We start from the raw sequence: 21,951 nt of genomic DNA, 5'->3' as shown, positions 1-21,951 counted from the left end.
TCTGTGACGGGGTGAGCTCCCGTTGCTCGGTCCCAGCTCCTGCCAACCTAGCAGTTCGAAAACACGTCAAAGTGCAAGTAGATAAATAGGTACCACTCCAGCGGGAAGGTAAACAGCATTTCAGTGCGCTGCTCTGGTTCGCCAGAAGCAGCTCAGTCATGCTGTCCATATGACCCAGAAGCTGTACGCCGGCCCCCTTGGCCAGTAAAGTGAGATGAGCGCCGCAACCCCAGAGTCGTCCGCAACTGGACCTAATGGTCAGGGGTCCCTTTACCTTTATACCCTTTTAAATGTGGTTGTGGGATTGGGTGGGGGGAGAGGAGTTATTGGTTAGTGGTTTTTTGTTCTTGTTTTTATTACGTACTTTGGTGTTTTTATCTTGTATTTTCATGCTGTGAGATCTACCCCTCGGCGGTATACAAATTTAATTAATCATCATCATAAAGATTGTTTAGTTGTGACATATGTACACATCGCCCTTAGGGCGGTGCACAGCACAGAAGCACAAAATAAAAACACAAAATGCTTAATAAAGGCGAGGAGGCAGCATGGCCAACCCATCACCTCCTTGCTCCTCTGCCTTAGTGTTTTGGGGGGGGGGGGCGCGTAGCAGCAGCAGCAGCAGCAGTAGGGCAGGTAGGCAGCCCGGCGGGGGGGGGCGGAGACAGCCTCTCTTCCCCCCCCCCCAGGCACCACGTGGCCCTGCGCTGTTGCCCCACGGGCCGCCCTGGCCCCCTCCGCCTCCGGGTGTTCCCATGGCAACCTCCCGGGGCGCCTCCGCCGCGGGCCTGGCGCCCGGTTGCTAAGCAGCGCCTGGAGCAGGAGGAGAAGGCTGCGGGTGTCGCCGTGCAAAACCCGGCGGCGGGGGCGGCTTGGCTTCGTGCTGAAAGAGCCTTCGAACAAGCCCCCCCCCCTAGGAACAGGGTCCGCGGCGCCCCTCTTCGTCCTCCCCGCCAGGAACGGAAGTCTGGGCCGCCGCCGCCGCCGCCATGTCCCACAAGTAAGTGCGACTCTGCCCCGGGAGAAGGAGGCTGGCTCGCTCCTCGGGGCCCAGAAGCCTCTTTCCTAGCAGAGGCGCCTCCAAGGAAGGGACCCATCCAGGCAGAACTCTCCCCTAGGTGCATATATGTAAGAGACACATATCACAATACGGCCCAGGAGCTCAAGTGTTCCTTGAAAATGATCCGAATAGCTGGGTCGCTTTGTATGGAAGAAGGCACGGCAGCTAAAAAAGCCAATGCAATTCTGGGCTGCATCAATAGGAGTATAGCATCTAGATCAAGGGAAGTCATAGTGCCACTGTATTCTGCTCTGGTCAGACCTCACCTGGAGTACTGTGTCCAGTTCTGGGCACCACAGTTCAAGAAGGACACGGACAAACTGGAACGTGTCCAGAGGAGGGCAACCAAAATGGTCAAAGGCCTGGAAACGATGCCTTATGAGGAACGGCTAAGGGAGCTGGGCATGTTTAGCCTGGAGAAGAGGAGGTTAAGGGGTGATATGATAGCCATGTTCAAATATATAAAAGGATGTCACATAGAGGAGGGAGAAAGGTTGTTTTCTGCTGCTCCAGAGAAGCGGACACGGAGCAATGGATCCAAACTACAAGAAAGAAGATTCCACCTAATCATTAGGAAGAACTTCCTGACAGTGAGAGCTGTTCGACAGTGGAATTTGCTGCCAAGGAGTGTGGTGGAGTCTCCTTCTTTGGAGGTCTTTAAGCAGAGGCTTGACAACCATATGTCAGGAGTGCTCTGATGGTGTTTCCTGCTTGGCAGGGGGTTGCACTCGATGGCCCTTGTGGTCTCTTACAACTCTATGATTCTAAGGCAATCCTAAATTACTTTGGCCTTTAAACGTTGCCATCACAAATGCTCTGAATTCTGCCTAGAACCAACTTTGAAGCCAGTGCAGCTGTTCCATTAGGCGAGCCATGCTCTGAAAAGTTTCCCCCGTTAACTATCTGGATCAAGGAGTTGCCCAGTTTCAAATGCAATGCAATAATCAAGATGTGCTTCCTCCAGAAACAGGTGTCATTGGCACACCCATTTTTAGCTGGGCCCATCCACTCTGGCTGTAGCTGACTCTTGGGCATCCAGGGTCAAAGCCAGGTCCAAAAAAAACACTAAACCACAGACCCTGCATTTTCGGGGGGGGGGGGTGGTAATCCCATTCAACATTGGTTAAATGTTAGTACCTGTGGATCCCATCAGACTTGGTTAAGGTTACCAGACGTCCCCATTTCCTGGGGACAGTCCCCAGATTTACAAGTCAGTCCCCATACAAAATCCATTGAAGCTGAAAAGTGTTCCCGGATTCATTGGGAAAAAAATATGGTAACCTTAAACTTGGTCCTGCTTACTTCTAAGTAGACATGAATAGGGTTGCACTATTTGCTATATTTTACTTCATTCTCTTTGTATGTACTAAAGTGTTCTCTTCCCCAACCCCACCCCACTTTATTAGCACTTACAATAAAATGTGGGCGGAAGCCCAGGAGTCCCTCAACTGCCTGTTGCAGAAGGAGATAGAAGAGAAATCCCACAAACCATTGAAAGATCGCCTAGTAGTGTTTCAAATGCTAGGCACTTTCTACGTCAAGTATGTGCAGATATTTCGCAATTTGGAAGCTGCTTATGACCAGATTGTTCACCCACAAAAGCGTTTAATTATTCGGCAAATGCTTGATGGAGTAATGGGTCGTATTTTGGAGTTAAAGAATGAAATGGTGGAGCTGGAGTTGTCAGAATATCATTACTTTGATGACATTTTACAAGATCTTAAGCTGGCTCCTGTAAGTATAGTCCCTTCATGTTGTTTTTCATATTGTGGAATCAAATTCTTAATAACTGTTTTCTTTAAATAACTGACTTCTGTGCATCTTAATATAGTTGTCCAATTGTTCTCACTTGTAAAAAACACATGAAAAAAGTTCGAAGAGCCCCACTTCATTGAATACTTGCTTGTACCTGGGTCTTGAACTGTTATTCCATTTCCATTTTTCAACTATACTATGTGAGGTTTTTTCAGTTTCACCATAGAAATGCAAAAAATTGCTCCAACCCACAACAGATTAAAACTAAGCCAAGTGCAGGCTACCAAGTACAAAACAGGCTACCAAGTGCAAAGAAGATAGTAAGGATGGACCTACGTGGAGACATGTCACCTTCACCTGTAATCAAGGAACACATACAAAAACTGGGCTTCAGTGAGTTGGGGTGGGGGGAGCTGATAATACCCCAGCAAGCCTCATTGAGAATCATGGATTTAATTTATTTCTCTCATACAGCTCCACCTGTTGCCCACATCATGAACTGCATCAAACTTTCATTTTAAAAAAAGATGTTAAACTGTAAATTCAGCACATAAGCTATGTTTACATTCTTCACACAAAGCTACCTTTACAAAAGATGGCTACTGAGAACCTTCAGATTGCTCCTTGAGAACCCCTAAGTTCCAAAAGCAGTTTTCAAAAGACTCTTTCATCAGGGTGGTTTGAGGGGGAAATAGCCTCTCAGTGGTGCATCTCCTGCAGAAATACCCACATCTGTGTCTTTGGCTAGCCCTGATCCGTGTAAGCACTTTATCCAAGAAAGAAATACAACACATTAAAGAAATTGTTTAGCTTATTTCTAGACAACATATTGAAGTTACAGCATTTTCTTATTTTACCTGTAAAGGCAGATTACCAAGATAGTATTTGTGAGTGACGTTCAAATATAAATAATACAGCTTTGGCATTCTACAGCCTATTATGTTAGTATAAGTTGCTCTTTCCAATGGTGGGTTGCACTTAAGGATTTCTTATGCAATAATTAGTAATGAATAAGTACACTCAACAGCTATCTTCTGTACTGCAACCTGATGCAGTGCCTTTTGTGTTTTTATTAGCATCTTCAAGTGTTCATATATCACATTATCTTGTTGATTTATAACCCATTTCATAGCCGAGCTCTCAGTATAAGACAACTGAAAGGCAACATAACCAGATTCAGGAATCCCTTCATTGGGATTATATATTGCTGAAATTAGTTAAGACAATTGCAGAATAATGGCAACTTTTATGCACATCCATAATTCAGCATTCCCAGAAATGTATGTTTACTTGGGCACTTTTGACTGTTTTGTAGAGAAATTGTATTCATTGAATGACCAGCGTGATTTACAAAATTAACTTTTCCTCTCCAATAGGAAAACATTGAAATTCCAATCCCAAGGTATTTTATTAAGGAGAAAATAAAGGTGTTGAAAGAGAGGGAGAAAATCCTCGCTCAGATAATGCTTGATGCTGGGATGTATGATGGCGAACCTGTGAGTATATCTGTGAAATCACTTCAGGCAGGGCTGCTGAAAGAGATGGTTCTACAGCTTCCCCGAGATTTGGTTTTTAATACTACGGACTATCATAAAGACCGGCAGAGGGGTCATGAGAGAGATTTAAGAGCCTCTGATGTAAGATCTCCGGGCTGATGGCTTTCTGAGATTGATGGACAGATGTTGGGGACTGAAACCGGGAAGGGGGTATGGGTGGAGTGGAAATTGGGAACTCAAAGGGTATATAATATAATTTGCTTTTTTGTTTTGTATGAGAGTTGGGAAATTCGTGGAAGGGAATCTTTGTCGACCTTAGAGAAACGTCTTAAGAATAAGTATTGATATATAGGTCTGGATGAGAGTTAAGATTGGATAAAGTAAAAGTGGTTTTTAAAATAAACTAAATTATTTAAATGAAAATAAGGTTGGAAGGATTTGCAGAAATAACGATTTGAACTAGAATACAAAAATGGGAGGTGTGAGGAGGTCAAGGAAATAAGTAAAGGAAGTAAGTTATGTAAAGGTTTAATTTGCTCTTTTTTTCTTTTTTCCCCCCAAGTGAATGTATTTTCTTTTTTGTTGGTGGTGTATTTTTTTCTTTTTTTGTATTTTGTATTTTTCTTTTTATCTCTTTTTGTATTCTTAAACTTTGAATAAACATTAATTTAAAAAAAATGAAAGAGATGGTTCTACCTCCTGCTGTCCTCTTCTTCCTCCGCTGCCATTGCTGACCCATTCCTATTCCTGTTCCTCTTCTCCACCCTTGTTTATCTGATGCCTTAGTGGTGATAGCAGAGGCAGTTTCTCTTCTAGTCCCTGCTCTTCACTTACTCATTTTTGGAAGGGCCAAGAGCATCCTTCCTCGCAGCCAGGCCTTCTGGGAGAGGTGCCAGGAGAGTGCCTACACTGCCATCAGTGCAGTGTCTAGAATTCATCCTTAAACCTAGTAAAAAAAGATGTCGAGTGTACTTTAAAATGTTATAACATTTCCAAAGTTTAAAGCACAGTTTTAGCGACTGTGGCAAACTACAGTGATGTTTCATGCACTCTCTTGGCCACCTTGGCCAGAATATATTGCATTGAGTAACAACTCCTAAGGCCTCCCAGGTTGGGTGACCAGGGATACCAGCCGTAGCAGGAGGGCCAGCTGGTGAGAGAACCAGGCAATAATAAGGCAGGCTAGGCGGTGGTCCAGGAATGCTCCAGTTTGCACCTGAGAGGTGTATGGGGTATTGGGGAGGGGTAGTGCTTCTGTGGGGGGAACACCTTTGCTCACCCTTTACCCCCACCCTGCACTCAGCTCCCACCTGTGGCACCTGGAAGCTGTCAGCAGGCGACAGCAGCCACACCCCAGGAAATGCCTTTGACTGGCCGGCTAAACCAGGTGAGGGTGGCTGATGTATCTCAAACCCTCAGTGAGTTAGGGACTTCCGCTACATGCAAAGAGAGGCTCTGGTGCATTGAACAGACGAGACCAATAGTGGACCCAGTGGTCAGGAAGGTGGTTTCTGCATGTGCTGTAGAGGGAAGTGAGGGGCAGATGTGGCTCATCAACCTGGGAAAGTAGCCCTCTAGGAGAAGGAAAGCTCTGATTTCAAACCTCTGCTGACTTGTGGGAGAAGAAAAGGCTAAGGAGCAAATCCGACACAAATCTGGAATGGAGTCCCTAAGACAGTTGGATGGCACCTAGTAGGCCACTTTCTGGCAACTCCCGCAGTCTTGATGGGGCCAAATGTCTTACTCTGCTTTCCTTTGGACCCCATCAGCGAGGCTGAGAGGGGGTTTTGTCATCTGGGCAGCCCAGGACCTCCATACACGCTGCATCCTGGAGCAGTCACTTTGGTGCTGCTAATGCAGCGGTTTGACTTCACCCCTGGAGGTGCACTCCATTTTCTCTTGAGACAGATGGATGCCACCCAACACCACCTGAAATAGTTGTCTCATTCTGCCACATGATTAGACCAACTCTTAATACAGGGATAGTGGTAGATTCTGGAGCACCTAAGGAAGGCCCATGATCCAGTCACCTCTTACATCTGTCATCCTGTCTTCCCTGATTTCGCATTCCTGATTACCTTGGAATCCACATGCATTATTTTTCTTGTTGTTATAAGTGTACTCATATATAGATTTTCTAACAAGGGTTTGGAAGAAGCAGGAAGTTTATGCATGTAAATTTTAATAAAACATGTAGTAGAAGTTACTGGCACTGCTGAAGTTTGTAATGCCTTCCTCCTCCTTCTGAACCTTAGGTTTTTTTTTTATTTGTAACATTTGCCTTTAATCTGAGGCAAACATTACAGCCTTGTGAGCCGTTCTGTGGTGCACATTGTCATCTGAGTCAAAAGGACACTTCTTTCCATGTCTCCCTCCTGCCTTCATAGGTTCTAGAGAACCTGGGAAATGTTTCCAGGGTGTCTGGCATCCAACGAAAGGACTTTGGTGTGCTGAAAAGCTTCCCATGGCTTCTGATACCTAGTATGCTGCCATAGCAGCAAAGAAAAAATGGGACGCATAAATGCAGTATAAAATACATGCATTCTGATGGAATTTTGCGCACCTGACACATTTCTGCAAAGAAATAGGAAAGAGCAACATTATTTAATTGGAATTCCTCTGGGACAGGATAAAGACAATGTTCTAGATGTATTTACTTTTGTCCTATGCTTCCATTTTATGTTATAGAAAAAAGTTGTGAAGCTCATGCCCTTAGAAGAAGCTATTAGAACCATTCAAATAGCTGAGCGGGCTCGTCAGGGCCGACTCCGGGCTACATTCATGAAGCAAATCTATCTGGAAGAAAAGAGAGAGAGGCTAGCCAGGCTTACGGGTGAGAAAGGCCTAGATATAGATGGTGCTGTTTTATTCATTCAGAAGGTAAAATATCTTCTTTTTAATCAGAGATATATTGCTATGAAAATGGAATGCATGTTTAGTTGCCTTTGGAAAAAGAGAATAATCTATATTTAAACTAGTAATCCATAATCTCTTCTAATCCTGGCATGCTTTGTTAATTGACTTGGTTTTTCTGAGATGTTTTTAGAGGTCTCTTGGAGAAAGCTCAGGGTTTTTTATGAAAGTTCTGTAAGAAAAAGCTTGGAAAGCCTGGATCTGTGATAATCCCTTATTCGGCTGCCAATAGCCTCCTGCTGTCATTACTTCTTCCTGCTCCTCAAATGTACTACCACCTCCCTTACCAGGGTTGTGTGGCTGTGGAGGCAGCAGCTTCTGGTGAGGTCTTGTGGAACTCCTGCAATATCTTTCTGGAAGCTGCCACCGCACAACTGTGGTGCTGGAGGGTGACCATAGAATCATAGGACTCTGCTAGATTGGTAAAGAAAAAGTGTTTTATATGTGTTGTTTATGCATTATAACACTCTGACACCAGATGGCGCTGTGGAGTTCCATTTTTCCCAACGCGATTTCTCATACAGTGATACCTTGGTTTGCATACGTCTTGGATTACAAACACGTCAAACCCGGAAGTGCGTGTCCCGGTTTGCAATCTTTTTTGGGATTGCAACTCATCTAGTCCAACCCTCTGCAATCCAGGAATCATAGCTAAAGAACCCTGACAGATGGCCAACCAACCTCTGCTTAAAAACCTTCAAGGAAGGAGAATTCACAACCTCCTGAGGGAGACCGTTCCACTGTGGAACAGCTCTTCCTGTCAGAAACTTCTTCCAGATGTTTAGTCGGACTCTCCTTCTAACTTGAAGCCATTGGTTTGAGTCCTACCTTCCAGGGCAGGAGAAAGCAAGCTTGCTCCACTTTCCATGTGACAGCCCTTCAGAGATTTGAATGATGGCTATAATATCGCCTCTCAGGCTCCTCTTTTCCAGGCTAAACATACCCAGCTCCTTCAACCACTCCTCATAAGGTTTGGCTATGTGACCCTTGATCATCCTAGTTGCCCTCCTCTGCACACGTTCCATGCTCCAGAGTATGCTTTGACACACCCAGCCAAGCACTATAGTTTTCTGTTCTTCCTGGCTCAGTTGATTGAGCCAGGAGGAACTGGGGGAAACAACAACTCCAAGACAATGGATATTCTACAATATTGAAATCTGCTGTGACGTTTCCAAACAGCTGTTTGGTGAGCTGTTTGTTTCTCTGATAAAAACGGCATCTTTGGCAGGATAGGGGCACTTACAACAATAGGGAAGAATTGCAAATTGCCAAAAATATTCTGCTCACTTAACAATTTTTAGTAAACAAATATATCAGGTAACTAAGAAAGATATATCGTAATACTGTAATATTTGTAAGAAGTCGTGTCACTGAATGCATTCAAGGGATGGTACTTGAAGCCATCAGGATTCATGTCTTCTAATCTTCCTTGTAGCGCCCCCCCCCCCCACTGACTGGGAATATTTCAAATGAAAGCTGAGTTGTCTTTGTTTTTAAATGAAAAACTAGTGATAATATTGAAGGAGTAAGCTTCCTAAGACATTAAATGGCAAACAGATTTTTTTATGCCTAGAAGAATGGGCAACCACAGCCCTGTGGAGCACATGCAGCCCCTGAAACAGCTGGAAAACCCATGGGCTCTTGGTAGAAGATCGAAAATCATTCTAGTTTTCATTTAAAAATATAAATCCAACCCTCATATTTGCAGAAAATGTGTTATGGGAAAACTGTCCAGCAGGGTTCTTGATATCAATCAAAGGAGCATTCATTTCATATTAGATTATATGACCAGCACATGTTTCTCAACAACATGACTCTATGTAAATATGTATAGATGATGTTATTTATCCTTGGAGCAGACTCATTGGGGGGAAATTATTAATTTGAATGTGTCTACCCTGAGTATGAATTAGTTGGATGTTACCCTATGATCGTAAAACGCTTTTTGATGAAAGCTTAAGAATTTCCTTCAATTCTTACAACTGTACATATCCCTTCTTACACTACTTCTGCATTTGAAAAGTATTTTTGTGAAAAAAGGATGCAGCTTCAGTGATTAAGTCATTTCTTTACATAGCATTTGTGTGCATAGTGTTGTGCAAAATTATTTGAAAAGACAGAGAGAAGGATTAAAATGGGTTAAAAGATAAATCATACAAATTCCAAATGAATTCACAGAATTGTCACCTCCAAATTACACTACAAACAAAGCAGGAAAGATTAAGACCCAATGCCAAAACCCCCAGATGGTAACTGTTAATGATACATTGCTAGATTTGGAGTCTGTTTTTTCCTTCCTCTATTTGTTTTTCCCCTTGCTGCTGTGCAGGAAGTTGTAAAAAGGGCAATTAATCTCATTAGGTTTGTATTCCAAATTCAGCTTTGGCGTGGATATGCCCAGTGGAAGAAAAGTTTGAAACTCAGAGAAGAAGAAATGGTATTTCTAGGGATGGTGAGTCTTCATGTACCTTTCCTTCCAATTTGCCATTTTAAATAATTCCAGATTTTAGATGCTATCAAATGGGTGTTCTAAAACTCTGTGTTATAAAGGTTACCTGCTAACAAGAATAAATGTCTACATCAAAACAGTTCCCAGTTGTCATTACAAATACTGTATCCTGTATACCTAACCAAAATAAGAACAGAAAAGTGACAATTTGGGTCGGGGGTGAATGTAGTATATCACTACTACCACTAAGTGGCAAATGAGGAGAGAAGTGTGGGGTGGTCAGCTGCACTGCTGCTCCTTAAGTCATCACCTAACATTGATGATAGAGTAGCTTCTCTCCCACACCAGTATTGAATATGACTCTTTTAAGTTAATAAATATTACAATTTCCTTTGATATCTGTGCAAGTGCACAGTCCTTGCTATGTTTTGCCTGTCTTTCTGTCACTTCCAGAGGTAGCACTCAGGGAGGATTCCCATAGCGCTTAGTAGAACCCACCCTTTGTTGCCCCAGGGCAGAAACATCTTGCATCTCAGGGGAAGGGACTGCTCGTTCCCCACACTTCATTTATTTCTTAACCATGGTATACCACTTGTTGTAGGAGAAAACATCACAGTGGAATTTTAAAAAGGTAAAACAATAAAATTATCTCTAAAAATTTTACAGCCATAATTTAAAACTGCAATAGAATAGACTAAAACAGATTAAAGCTGTTTGGCAGGGGCCAAAAAGAACACAGCAAAGTCATTGGCCTGATACCAATAGTATACTCCTAGTGCATGTGAGAGCGAGGAAAGAAGAGAAGAAGAGTTTGGATTTGATATCCCGCTTTATCACTACCCGAAGGAGTCTCAAAGTGGCTAATATTCTCCTTTCCCTTCCTCCCCCACAACAAACACTCTGTGAGGTGAGTGGGGCTGAGAGACTTCATAGAAGTGTGACTGGCCCAAGGTCACCCAGCAGCTGCAGGTGGAGGAGCGGAGACGCGAACCCGGTTCCCCAGATTACGAGACTACCGCTCTTAACCACTACACCACTCTGGCTCCTATTGAACCCCATGGGAATCCTTGCATGGGTACTTCTCCCATACGCTATACCTGCAGAAATGAGGTTAAGAATAAAAATTACAAGCAGGTTTTAATGTGCTATTTATTCCAAACCAATCTTGTAAATGACATTGATGTGATTGAAGAGCATATCAAAAGTTGGATCAATGGTACTTCTCATAGTCATACACCCCTGCCACCCACTAGAAATGATTTGGATATTGTTGTTGTTATTTATTATTATTATTATCACTGCCCAGCATTTAAAGAAAGCTTCCTCTGCCTAATGGGTTTCTGAAAAATATTCAAAGAGTGGCGAAAAATATTCTGTAAATGTGTGAGAAAGAAAGATACTTAGCATTAACACAATTTCTGTCAACAGTGTCTCACGCCCCACCCATATGTAATTGCAAGGAACCAGGGTGGGAAAAGGAAGATGACTCCTTTAAACCATAGGCTGACGCCTTCCCATTGGTAGAGAAATGTGTCCTGCTAATTAATTAATTAATTAATTAATTATACCCTGCCCATCAGGCTGGGTTTCCCCAGCCACTCTGGGCAGCTTACATCATATCTAAAAACATAATAAAAATATGAAGCATTAAAAACCTCCTGATACAGGGCTGCTTTCAGATGTCCTCTGAATGTTGTCTAATTCTTTATCTCCTTGACATCTGAAGGGAGGGCGCCACTGCCAAGAAGGCCCTGTGATGAACCAGGGAAGTGGACGCTAGTCTAGATATGCTAGATTTAAATCACTTGGTGTCTTGCCAGTCAATTAATATCCAGTAAAGAGAGTATGGGTGGGATTAATTCAGAATAAAAATGGCCTTTTGTTATTCATAAGTCCTGGTTGTGATCCTCTTTAAGATTATGTTCTCTTCCATGAACACTTGGGGAACCTGGTAGGTCTCATACACGTTCGTGTTGGTGTTCATGTGGGGTGGGGCAGCAGGTAGTGGTCAAGCCCCCTTTGATATATGATTGTACCAGCATATTTTTTTTATTACTATAAAATTATTTGCAGGGCTTGCTTTTCTTACGCATTCAGAGTTACATGAATTGCACATGGTCCTCTGTTGTTTTAAACTTATCCTCAAACAAATACTGACGTGTCTAGTAAGAATGACTAATTTTTCCTATGGGGGAGGAAGATATTCTCATCTGGGTTGCTTCTCCCGCTCTAGGAGGCCGGGCTATACAAATCAGGCCATCGTTATTCCTTGCGTGGGAGAGCGCTCCCCCCCCCCACAGTTTTTCTGTTCTTCCTGCTCCAGGAGTCAGGGTCAAACTATGTCCTCACGTTCCCCATTTCTTAATATTGTTTTCCTCCATCTCTCACTTCACTTTTCTTCCTTGCTTCTCTCTGCCTTTCTCCCTTGTTAAAAGCCTGCATGGTTTTCTTGCTGGCATAATGAAGGAGCCATTTCCAGCCAGCCCAAGACCTTCAACACTCAAGAGCAGCCCTCAACATGTAGGAGGGCCTTATTCCTTGCCAGTGGAGAGGAGAGACAAGTTTTGGATGGGTGGTGTTAGTTGCATGCAGGTCAGATATTTTGCTGTTAGCTCATGTACATGGAAACATGATTTCCTGTCTGCCTTGTGTGACATGCAGACAGTCTTAGAGTGGCTGCCCAAAAAAGATGCAACAATCCAAGTGCTGTTTCAAGTCCAGGAAAAAGTCAAGCCCTTCTTGACTAACTGAGCTATGGATGGCCATATACAAATACTATTTTCTTAATCACTTTTAGAATGTACTTAAATGCAGCTTTTTCATGTGAAAGGACATAATTTGACCATCAGTAACTTTTCCTCTCTGTCTCTTTTAATGTCTATCTTATATATATTTATTTAATTGCATGGCTTGAATAATGTATTTTATTTCCTCTTGTGCTTCAGCTAGTTAGAAAAGTAAATCTCTCCATAGAATGGTTCTCATTATAAATAATATAAACTGTGGTCAAAGAAATAATTAGATTCCTTATAGCAAAACTTCAAGCTCTATAAATAAGTAGAGCGTGAATATTCTTCAGCTCCTGCAAACGGGAAAATAAGATAGCTCAGGGGTGTCAGATGTCTGTTTCATTAAACATATCTGAAAATGCCATTTTGGCTTTATTTATATTATGCAGTTACTCTCTAGAGTTCCTTGTTGTGTTACTGATCTCATTAATCCAAACTTTGACTACTTTACATCCTTTTTATACTCTAAAATAACCGTTGTTTATATATCTGCTGGTTTTTCATTTCACAAAAAGTAGGATGCTCCCTGGAAAAAAACTTGTGTCAAATAAACTGGACCAGGACCTTTGAAATCCAGAGGATGTAGAGGAATGAAATTCTGGGGAAACCTGTTCCTTAAAGAAAGAGGAGGAGGAGATTCACATTGCATTCCAAATTTAGGAATCTTCTTGTCCCCAAACTGCACCATGTTCAGGTGTGACAGCCAACCCCAGTCCTAAGCCCCTTTGCTCTGTATAGCTTAGCAGCACAAGCCTGGAAAAGAAGAAAAAGTTATCCTTTACAAGGATAGAGCACTATAAGACTTCTGATGCAGGCTAGCAAGGTTTTTCTTGTTGGTGTTAAACTGCAACACTTTGCGGGAATTGGGATTGGGTGTGTGTGAAATTAGATTTTTAAAACTCCCATAGAGACAAGGCAGTTTTTGAGAGGGAGGAAGTGGGAAAGGGCACCTTTTTACTTTTCAGGAGATAAGCAATCGCTAGGCGTACAAGAAATATGGTTTTGTCTTATTGTACTAGTGATATAGTGAAAGCAGCTTAAAAGATACAGTGGTGCCTCACAAGACGAAAAGAATCCGTTCCGCGAGTCTCTTCGTCTAGCGGTTTTTTCGTCTTGCGAAGCAAGCCCATTAGCGGCTTAGCGCTATTAGCGGCTTTTAGCGGATAAGCGGCTTAGTGGCTTAGAAAAAGGGGGGGAGGGGGGAAAACTCGGGAAAACTCGCAAGACATTTTCGTCTTGCGAAGCAAGCCCATAGGGAAATTCGTCTTGCGAAGCACCTCCAAAACGGAAAACCCTTTCGTCTAGCGGGTTTTTCGTCTTGCGAGGCATTCGTCTTGCGGGGCACCACTGTACAAAATTGGTAAAAGACATCCCACTAGTTCTAAATTATGCATTTTCCAAAAGTGAGCAAGAGGCTGCCGCCATGCAAAAAAAGGAGCCCTATCTATCAAAGGGGAAACACCTTTGGAATTGTGCGCATTTCCCCATTGGGATACCCATGTGGCCAGAGGCATAGCTAGGCTCCCATGTGCCCTTTGCCAGGAGCTGTTTCAGTGCCCGCCTTCTCCGTTTCATTCCTCTGCCAAGGCACCCAGAGCAGCGGAATGGCCCAGGGAGTGCACAGGCAGGCAGGCGGGCTTCGAACCAGAGTGGAGAGCGGCGGTTTTTGTGCCTCCCTAGGCCTGCGCCTTTGGCAGGAGCCAGGCTGCCCAACCCCTAGGTATGCTCCTGCGTGTGGCAGGCCTGTTTTGAGCATGCACTGTTTCAGTAATCTCCTTTGAATGAGGGGATTACATTAGTAAAAGAGGTTTAACAGCATACCCACAGCACACCTAGAATGTTATCAAGAAAGCAGCTATTTCATTGCAACATTAGTGAATTTAGCAAGAACTCTCATTGTCATATTACATTGGTAAAATATTTCTTTATTGCATTATTGAGCACCCTACATTCAGAACTGTTGCTCTGAGTTAATTATCAGCTAACCTGCAGATTCCTAGGGCCAACACCAGAGTTTATTTTTATTTTTCAGGTGAATCGAAACTGTGACCATCATGCATGAAATTCAACGAATTCCCATTTTTTAAAATGAAAATAAGGAGTTTTTTCGAGAACAAAGCATACTTTGTGACTGATGGGCTGGAATGGTTTGTTTCATGGACTAATGTCCACTTTTGCCTTATCAATTTAAACAACAGTTTAAGACAAAGCTCATCAAACATTAGATAAGCATTTTAAGTTAATGGGCCATATAGTCCTATCATTTGACAAACACGAGAAGTGCCTATTGCAGCCTATTTTTACAGAAACATCAATTATTAATAGGCATATTATTGCTGACAGAGGACCCAGCTAAATATGTGAATTTCGTTATCCTGTTTTGGGTCATTAACTGTAGGAAGCTTGTAAACATAATGGTTTCTATTCACATAGGAAACCTTCATTAAGATGTATTATTCTACTGCTGATATGACCATCACATACTACTAAATATGCAGCCTGCATCTAAGACGTATAAATTTATTTTTAAATGAGTAACTGCTCATAGGGTGAGTTAACAAATTTGAAATTTGCACAACCAGGAAAAAGCTTGAACGTAACAATATGAGGCAATTCTAAAGGAAAAGCATAGGTGCAATACCTCCCAGGTTTAGGAAATCTACATAATGGGTAGAGTGTAAAAGGGTCAAGTGTTTGCTTTGGTTTGAATACCCACAATGGCTTACGCACAGATTTTAGTAGGCATTCTGAAGCTTGGGGCACAATTGAAAATGGCACAATGAAAGCAGGTTATTAAGAAGAAGAAGAAGAATTCAGTTCTAGGATTTCAAAAAGCCAATTTCATTTCACGTGGTACTTACAAATTCACTCATGCATCAAAATACATGGGAAAAGGCTAAGTTAAGTGCCTACTTAAGTGCCTACTTAAGCTCCCATGTCATGTAAGAGGCTAACGCATTCTGCTGCCTCACATACTGTGCTCACTTCTAGTTTGGCCTCCACATTTTCATTTGATGCCTCAGCCACAGTCTCCTTACTCTGTTGAATGGGAGCAACACTGATCAGTAGTAAAAATAAAAATTGTAAGATACTTTTTAAATCTAACCCTTAAATTCTGACATTCAAAGGCAGGGAGGCATCAATAGGAACAGATATCTCCAAGAACCTTGTTTGGAACTGTGATGGGATAATGAGCTGCTTGTGCGTAAAAGCTGAATCCCTCAGAGCTTTGCATAGGTCTCAAAGCTCTGCCTTTACGGGAGCCCTCAAAGCATGACTCCCTCAATCGCTGGCAGAATCCGTCAGTGGACGCTTCCGGAATTTACTCCAACGTAAGAGTTCCTTAACGGAAACTCTACGTCGGGATTCTCTGCGTGACAGTTTCCTGCGCGGAGTGGGCGTCCCCAGCGGAGGTCCTGAGACCTCCCCGCTGTTCTCACTGGAAGCATCTTGGAGCCATCCCTCCGCCCGAGTTTCTGCAGGAACTCTCCCTCTCCCCCTGCTGGTTCCTTCCTCAGCATCTGAGGGTCTCTTAGCCTCCTTGAGCCCTTCCACCACCTGACTCTCCGATGGCAGTTCCCTGACAGGAACCATGGCACTAGAAGTTCAAAATGCATGCTTTAATTTAGGGAAAGTACCAACAAGTTCAAAAGAATGCCAGGGTGCTTCATAAGCTATGTCTAAGGAACTATATTTTTTTTCCAGAAAAGTGAATTCCTGTCTAAGTCAGGAGAATGGAAAGGAGCACAAAACTAATAGAAGTGGGGCAGAAATTAAGGAGCATATTACAAATGCATGGAGACTAGGGAACTGAGTGAAAAAGTGATAAGAGAAGTTATTGGACTTACCAATGAATTAAAATCGATGTCACTAGGCCCAGAGAGCACCCATCCCAGAGTTCTAATAGGAACCTAAGGTGAAACTACTGGTTGTCTAACAAAAGAAAGCAACTTGTTAAATAGGCTTATGTTTTAGAGGATTTAAAAATAGCCAGTAACGTAAATGTTTTTTTAAAATATCAAGAGGCAGATATGGACAATTACAGGGCAGTTAGTTTATTGTCCTAGGGAAATTGGTGGTAAACATTATTAATTTATCAAACATACAATAAAACATTTCTTTCTGAGTAAGGATCAACATCACTTTTGCAAAGGAAAATCCTGCCTCACATTTAAGTCCTTTGAGAGTATCAGCAACCACATGGATCCAGTAGACATATTTATACTTTCAAAAAACTTTTAACAAACTGAAAGGTTCCTGAGCAAATTAACAGTATATACCGCTAATTCGAGGATAGACTCATGGATTGCTAACCGGTCAAAGAACAGGAAGCAGCAGGAATGATGGAGAGAAGGGATCTCCTTAGCAGTGAAATGGCTACATTTATTGATGACATCCAATTATTCTGAATACTGCGAATTTAATTTGGTTTTAAATAGCTCCCATAGCATTGCTCCAAACTGAGCAAATGGACAACTGAACACAGTACTATTTACTAGAAAGCAACAGCAGAAGATTATTAGCTTCAGGCATTGCTGTCAACTTTGGGAGCATGTTGGGCTAGATGGACTAGGCATGGGACAACTATTCCAAGCAGTGGCAACTGAATATGACTGGCAATGGATTCAGAAGGAGCAAAACATACCACCGTTCTGCTGTGGTCCCTAAACTAGTCATCCATCTTCCTTCCCTAAGGCAAAAACTGCTCTTGCGGGGGGAAGCAGCTAGGAAGAGGTGATGGCAGTGCTCTGAATTTATTATGATGCCAGATTATTTGTACATAGAGTTTTTTTGTGCCAAGTGCCTTTTCAACTATAGTTCCTGTCACCAAAGTTCCCACTTGTGTGTATGACATGAGGCCATCCTCCCTATCATCTGTTACTGGATTTAGATTTGAGTGCAGCAGATTTCATTGAAATCCTATGCTCTGCTGTGGGATGGCCAGTGCAGAAGTTGATTCTTGGGCACTGAGTGGAAGGGGAATGTAATTTTAGTTGGTATGGTGGCTGGGAGTGAAATCTGAGTGAGTTTAATGCTCAGGCTAAGGCTGCTCCTCCCCCAGGGAGTCCAGATGGGTCAGCAGAGGCTACATGGAACCAGTGCAGAACTCTGGCTAGTGTGAAGTTGAGCACAGGATTCAACTATTAATTTTTCCAAAACATCTACAGTCACAGTAGTAGGTAAAAATGAACATCTTTTCTTGAAATGTTGTAATAAAAGCAGCAAGAAGGCTGAGCTTTTGCTCCCTATGCTGGTTTACTTTTTCTTAGATGAAGCTATTAAAATAATGGGAAACATCTATAGTATTTTTTTTATTAAAGCATTTTACTCTTTTAATTTTTATTTTATCCATTTTACCACAGTTCTCCCCCCTCAGGGGAAGTGGATTTTCTCACAGTCTCTTACCAGCTGCAAGAAAATGCCAGGAAGCAACTGACTAAACAGTGCACATAAAATTTAAGTGAACAAATTAGAAACAATACTTCACTAATTAAACAGAACCAATGGGAAGTGCAAACATTGGGAAATTCAATTTAAAAATCCTAGGCACCCTTCTGACATGGATAAACGTTGCATTTGTTAAACAGCAGTCTTCTCACCCGCCTTTATGAAGCATCCCATGACCCAACACTTAAAGCATTTTTCTAGAGTATTGCTAATTGACAATGAAACATTCATAGTTATCCACTGTGTACATTTAGGGATTTTGTCTGTTTTATTTTTAAAGAAGCGGGTCTTTCCTGATGTTGAGAAAATTAAGTTAAGACTGGGAATAAATTGATCCAGCAGCATTTACTATGCATCCTTAGATGTACAGTACAGGCAGTTTACTCCTGTTTTAATGTGGAAACTTGATACTGGACTCATTTCAGTCAGTGCTGTATCAACCAGTTGTAGTTCCAAACATCTCTGTGAAACTGATAGTAAAAAATATCGGTAGGAGTGGTTCAAGGATGGGGAGACGTGTCTTTTATGGTGATAATTGGTTGAAGTACCCTTTACTCATGAGAAACACTGCATCCATTTATAGAATGAAAATGTGACAATCACATGCTTAATCTGCACACTAATCAGACAATCTTCCATAGCAATCTGTGAATTAACTCTGATGACTTCAAGTGCTTACGGTGCTATCATAGACTATGAGAGACAATATCTGTTTAAAGTAAAAAATGTGATAGATGATCCCACTCATAGCATAGTATTGAGAAAGGAAACGCTGTGTGGCAGCTCATCCACTCTCTGCAGCTGATCATCGGCAGCTCTCTTGAGCTGAGTTAGCCATTGATCCATCTAGCTCAGCAGTGTCTACTCAGATGGTGACAGCTCTCAAAAGTCACAGGCGCACTTTCTGCTGTGGTAGAACCCACAAAGCATGCCTTCCTTCCACCACTCAGCAAAGAACATGGCTTGATTTACCACTTGATTTGCCATATAACTGAGTAAGTAATTTTATTTACGGCCATAGGCCCATACAGGTAAAAACGACACATAAATAGCAACTTGTGCACGTGGGGAAAACAGCCGCTAAAACACCACTATAACAGTAAAATACTATAAGATAGAATGGCATACTACGCCTTAGTTAGCTTGTAGTGCTCCTTGGCGTCGCTTTTGGGTAAGGACAGCGACCAGGAACCTTGCCACTTTCAGGGTCGTATGAGTATCCTTATCCTGCAAGATTTGGGCAAGGTGGAATTTTGGTGGGGTACCCTCTAGTTTCTGTATGATTGATCCCAACAAATTTGCCCGTGGCACATTGAACCGGGGGCAAGTGAACATAATGTGCTGGAGCGACTCCGGTGTCTCCTTATCACATTCGCACATGGCGGGGGCTTGGCCCTTTGAGAATCTATGTCTCAGGACATTGGAGGGAAAAACGTTGAACCTCGCTTTGGTGAAGGCCAGTCTATGGGCAACAGTCGAAAGGGAGGAGAGGTATGATGGAACGCAGTAAGTTAAAGTGATACCAATGTTCTGAGGCGAACAAACACCTCCCCCCAGCATATAATTTTGCTGTAGATCGATGTCATCCAGTCTTTGGCGGATCAGTCTTTGAGCAGTAATTTGGTCTAGTTTTAGGGAATCTGAAGGAGAGATTCCATAACTCAGGAGTTTGGCATGAATTCTACTAGTCCAAAGGCTAGAGAATTCATCTCGCCATAAGCATTGGACAAGGTAGTGGTTTGGTAGTCTATGCCACAATGATAACCAATAATTGAAGACTTGCTTCCACAGGCAAGTTTCTAAGGATGCGATCTTCAATTCTAGTCGCATGGCTGCGTTGCTTACGCACAGGGGGAGCATTAGGAGCCGACGTAGGAATTGATTTTGCAGTGTCTCGAGAGGAGCAAGATCTGTCATCACAGCCCAAAGCGGGGCAGCATAAGCAAGCACGGCAACCACTTTTGCCTTGAACACCTTTAGGGCCGAGGGAACATGCAAAGCTCCATCCGAAAAAAAGAATCGGAGGAGCGCATATGACAGAGTTTTGGCCTTGTTAAGTAGGTGTTGAATTTGAGCTTTCCACCCCAAATTGTATTGAAAAATAACTCCTAGGTATTGAAATTTTAGAACTTGCTCTATTTTTGCTCCACCAAGCTTCCATTAGTATAATCTCCGGCTTCTGGAGAAAATCAGAATCTTGGATTTAACATGGTTGATGGTTAATTGGTTGAGTTGACAATACGTGGCAAAGATCTTCAGAGCTCTGGTTAGTCCAACACGCGTATAAGATGGAATTACCGCGTCGTCCGCATATAAAAGGAGTGGGCAGCGGTAGTCCGCTAGTCTAGGCGCGTGTGTACTTAGAGAAGAGTTAACTAGGGGTGCTCGCATGTCGCTGATGAATAGGTTGAATTTACAGGGAGCCAATATACATCCTTGGCGCACTCCCTTGTTTATTGGTATCGAATTTGTGAGGTCGCCCGCAGGAGTAAGTCTCACTCTGGCAAGGGTATCTTCGTGGAGCTGACTTATAAGCCATAAGAGTCTTCTATCAATGCCCTGTTTCGCAAGTTTCTCCCATAGGACATTTCTAGGAACGCTGTCAAAGGCTGCCTTTAGGTCTAAGAAGGCAGCACAGAGGTAGCCCCGGGGAGGAGAGGAGTACTTCCGTGCAAGATGATAAAGAACTATCACATGATCGGTTGTAGAGCGTTTAGTTCTGAACCCTGCTTGTTCGTGGCCAATCTGATTAGTCTCATCTACCCATCGCAATAGTTTAGTCAGCAAAAAGCTGGCATAAATTTTCCCTACGATCGAAAGGAGGCTGATGTTACGGTAGTTTTCCGGCTCCGTTGGAGAACCTTTTTTATGAATTGGTACTATAATGGCCTCCTTCCATATTTTGGGGATGAGGCCAGAAGCGTTGATTGCATCGAAGGTTTTGGCCAAGATGCCAGCCCACCATTTTGGGTGTAGTTTAATGGCTTCGGATCAGATCGGGCCCTGGGGCTTTTCCCGGTTTCAGCTGAGCTATTAGCTTGGCTATTTCGTCAGGATCGGTGGGCCATATAACTGATACCAATGTGGTTCACACATTCCGGCATTTCTTATGTAGCACTTGCCAGTGTCACACGTGTGAGTGTTGTAGGCCAGTGTTCCCCAACCTTGGGTCTCCAGCTGTTTTTGGACTACAACTCCCATCATCCCTCGCTAGCAAGACCAGTGGTCAAGGATGATGGGAATTGTAGTCCAAAAACAGCTGGAGACCCAAGGTTGGGGAACACTGTTGTAGGCTATGAACTCATCCTAATCCAGATGCTAAAGATGAAAGGAGAAGTGGAATGAAGGAAATGGGCTATTAGCCAAAACAAGACACATAAGTGAACATATTAAGACAAACTGGGAAATAACATTTGATTGTGACAGAACTTGAAATAATTGCCTCTGATATTAGTACAGTGGTAACTCGGTTTACAAACTTAACCCATTCTAGAAGTCCGTTCTTAAACCGAAACCGTTCTTAAACCGAGGCTTGCTTTCCCTAATGAGGCCTCCCGCAACCAGTGCCCTTCCACCATTCGGCTTCCGTTCTTAGACCGAGGTAATGTTTGTAGACCGAGGTAGACTTCTGGTTTTGCGGAAGTTCGTAACCTGAATCATTCGTAAACAGGGCTGTTTGTAAACGGAGGTACCACTGTACCAGAATAACATTGTTAATAAAGCCAGGAATACAACATGGGACTTATTTTTATGTTTATTCCTGCTTCTTTTTTAGATTCCACCTCCTCATTTCAAAAAACCTAGCATTTCAATACTGCGTGCCCAGAAGGTGGATAATATAAGATGTGAACTTCAGGAGAAACATGAATTAGACTTCCAGAAAGCTCTAGTAAGCATCAAAGAGCGTGTGAAAGAAATTGAAGGTCCTGACATCAAAGAGAGCCTCCAGGACCAGATCCGCCAGTGGTTCATTGAATGCCGGTGAGGAACTAGCAGATTTATATATATTACCACAGCAACTACACTTGTCATTTTATCTAA

General features: G+C 42.8%; 1 protein-coding gene across 1 annotated transcript in view; it reads left to right on the top strand.

Moving 5' to 3' along the window:
- The first annotated feature begins 744 nt into the window (after nt 1-744).
- The window catches only part of DRC11 (dynein regulatory complex subunit 11), a 90,535-nt gene continuing 69,328 nt past the window's right edge, over nt 745-21,951 (top strand). The window contains exons 1-6 of the mRNA XM_083707166.1: nt 745-1,000; nt 2,467-2,794; nt 4,192-4,311; nt 7,000-7,191; nt 9,605-9,676; nt 21,686-21,891. Coding sequence (XP_083563292.1) covers nt 990-1,000; nt 2,467-2,794; nt 4,192-4,311; nt 7,000-7,191; nt 9,605-9,676; nt 21,686-21,891 — 929 coding nt within the window. The 5' untranslated portion in view covers nt 745-989. The remainder of the gene's footprint in view (nt 1,001-2,466; nt 2,795-4,191; nt 4,312-6,999; nt 7,192-9,604; nt 9,677-21,685; nt 21,892-21,951) is intronic.

The sequence above is a fragment of the Podarcis gaigeae genome (genome assembly GCF_964106915.1).
Source record: "Podarcis gaigeae genome assembly, chromosome: 1".
Taxonomy (NCBI): domain Eukaryota; kingdom Metazoa; phylum Chordata; class Lepidosauria; order Squamata; family Lacertidae; genus Podarcis; species Podarcis gaigeae.
The sequence above is the reverse complement of the archived record's forward strand: the minus strand, read 5'-3'. Positions and strand labels throughout refer to the sequence as shown.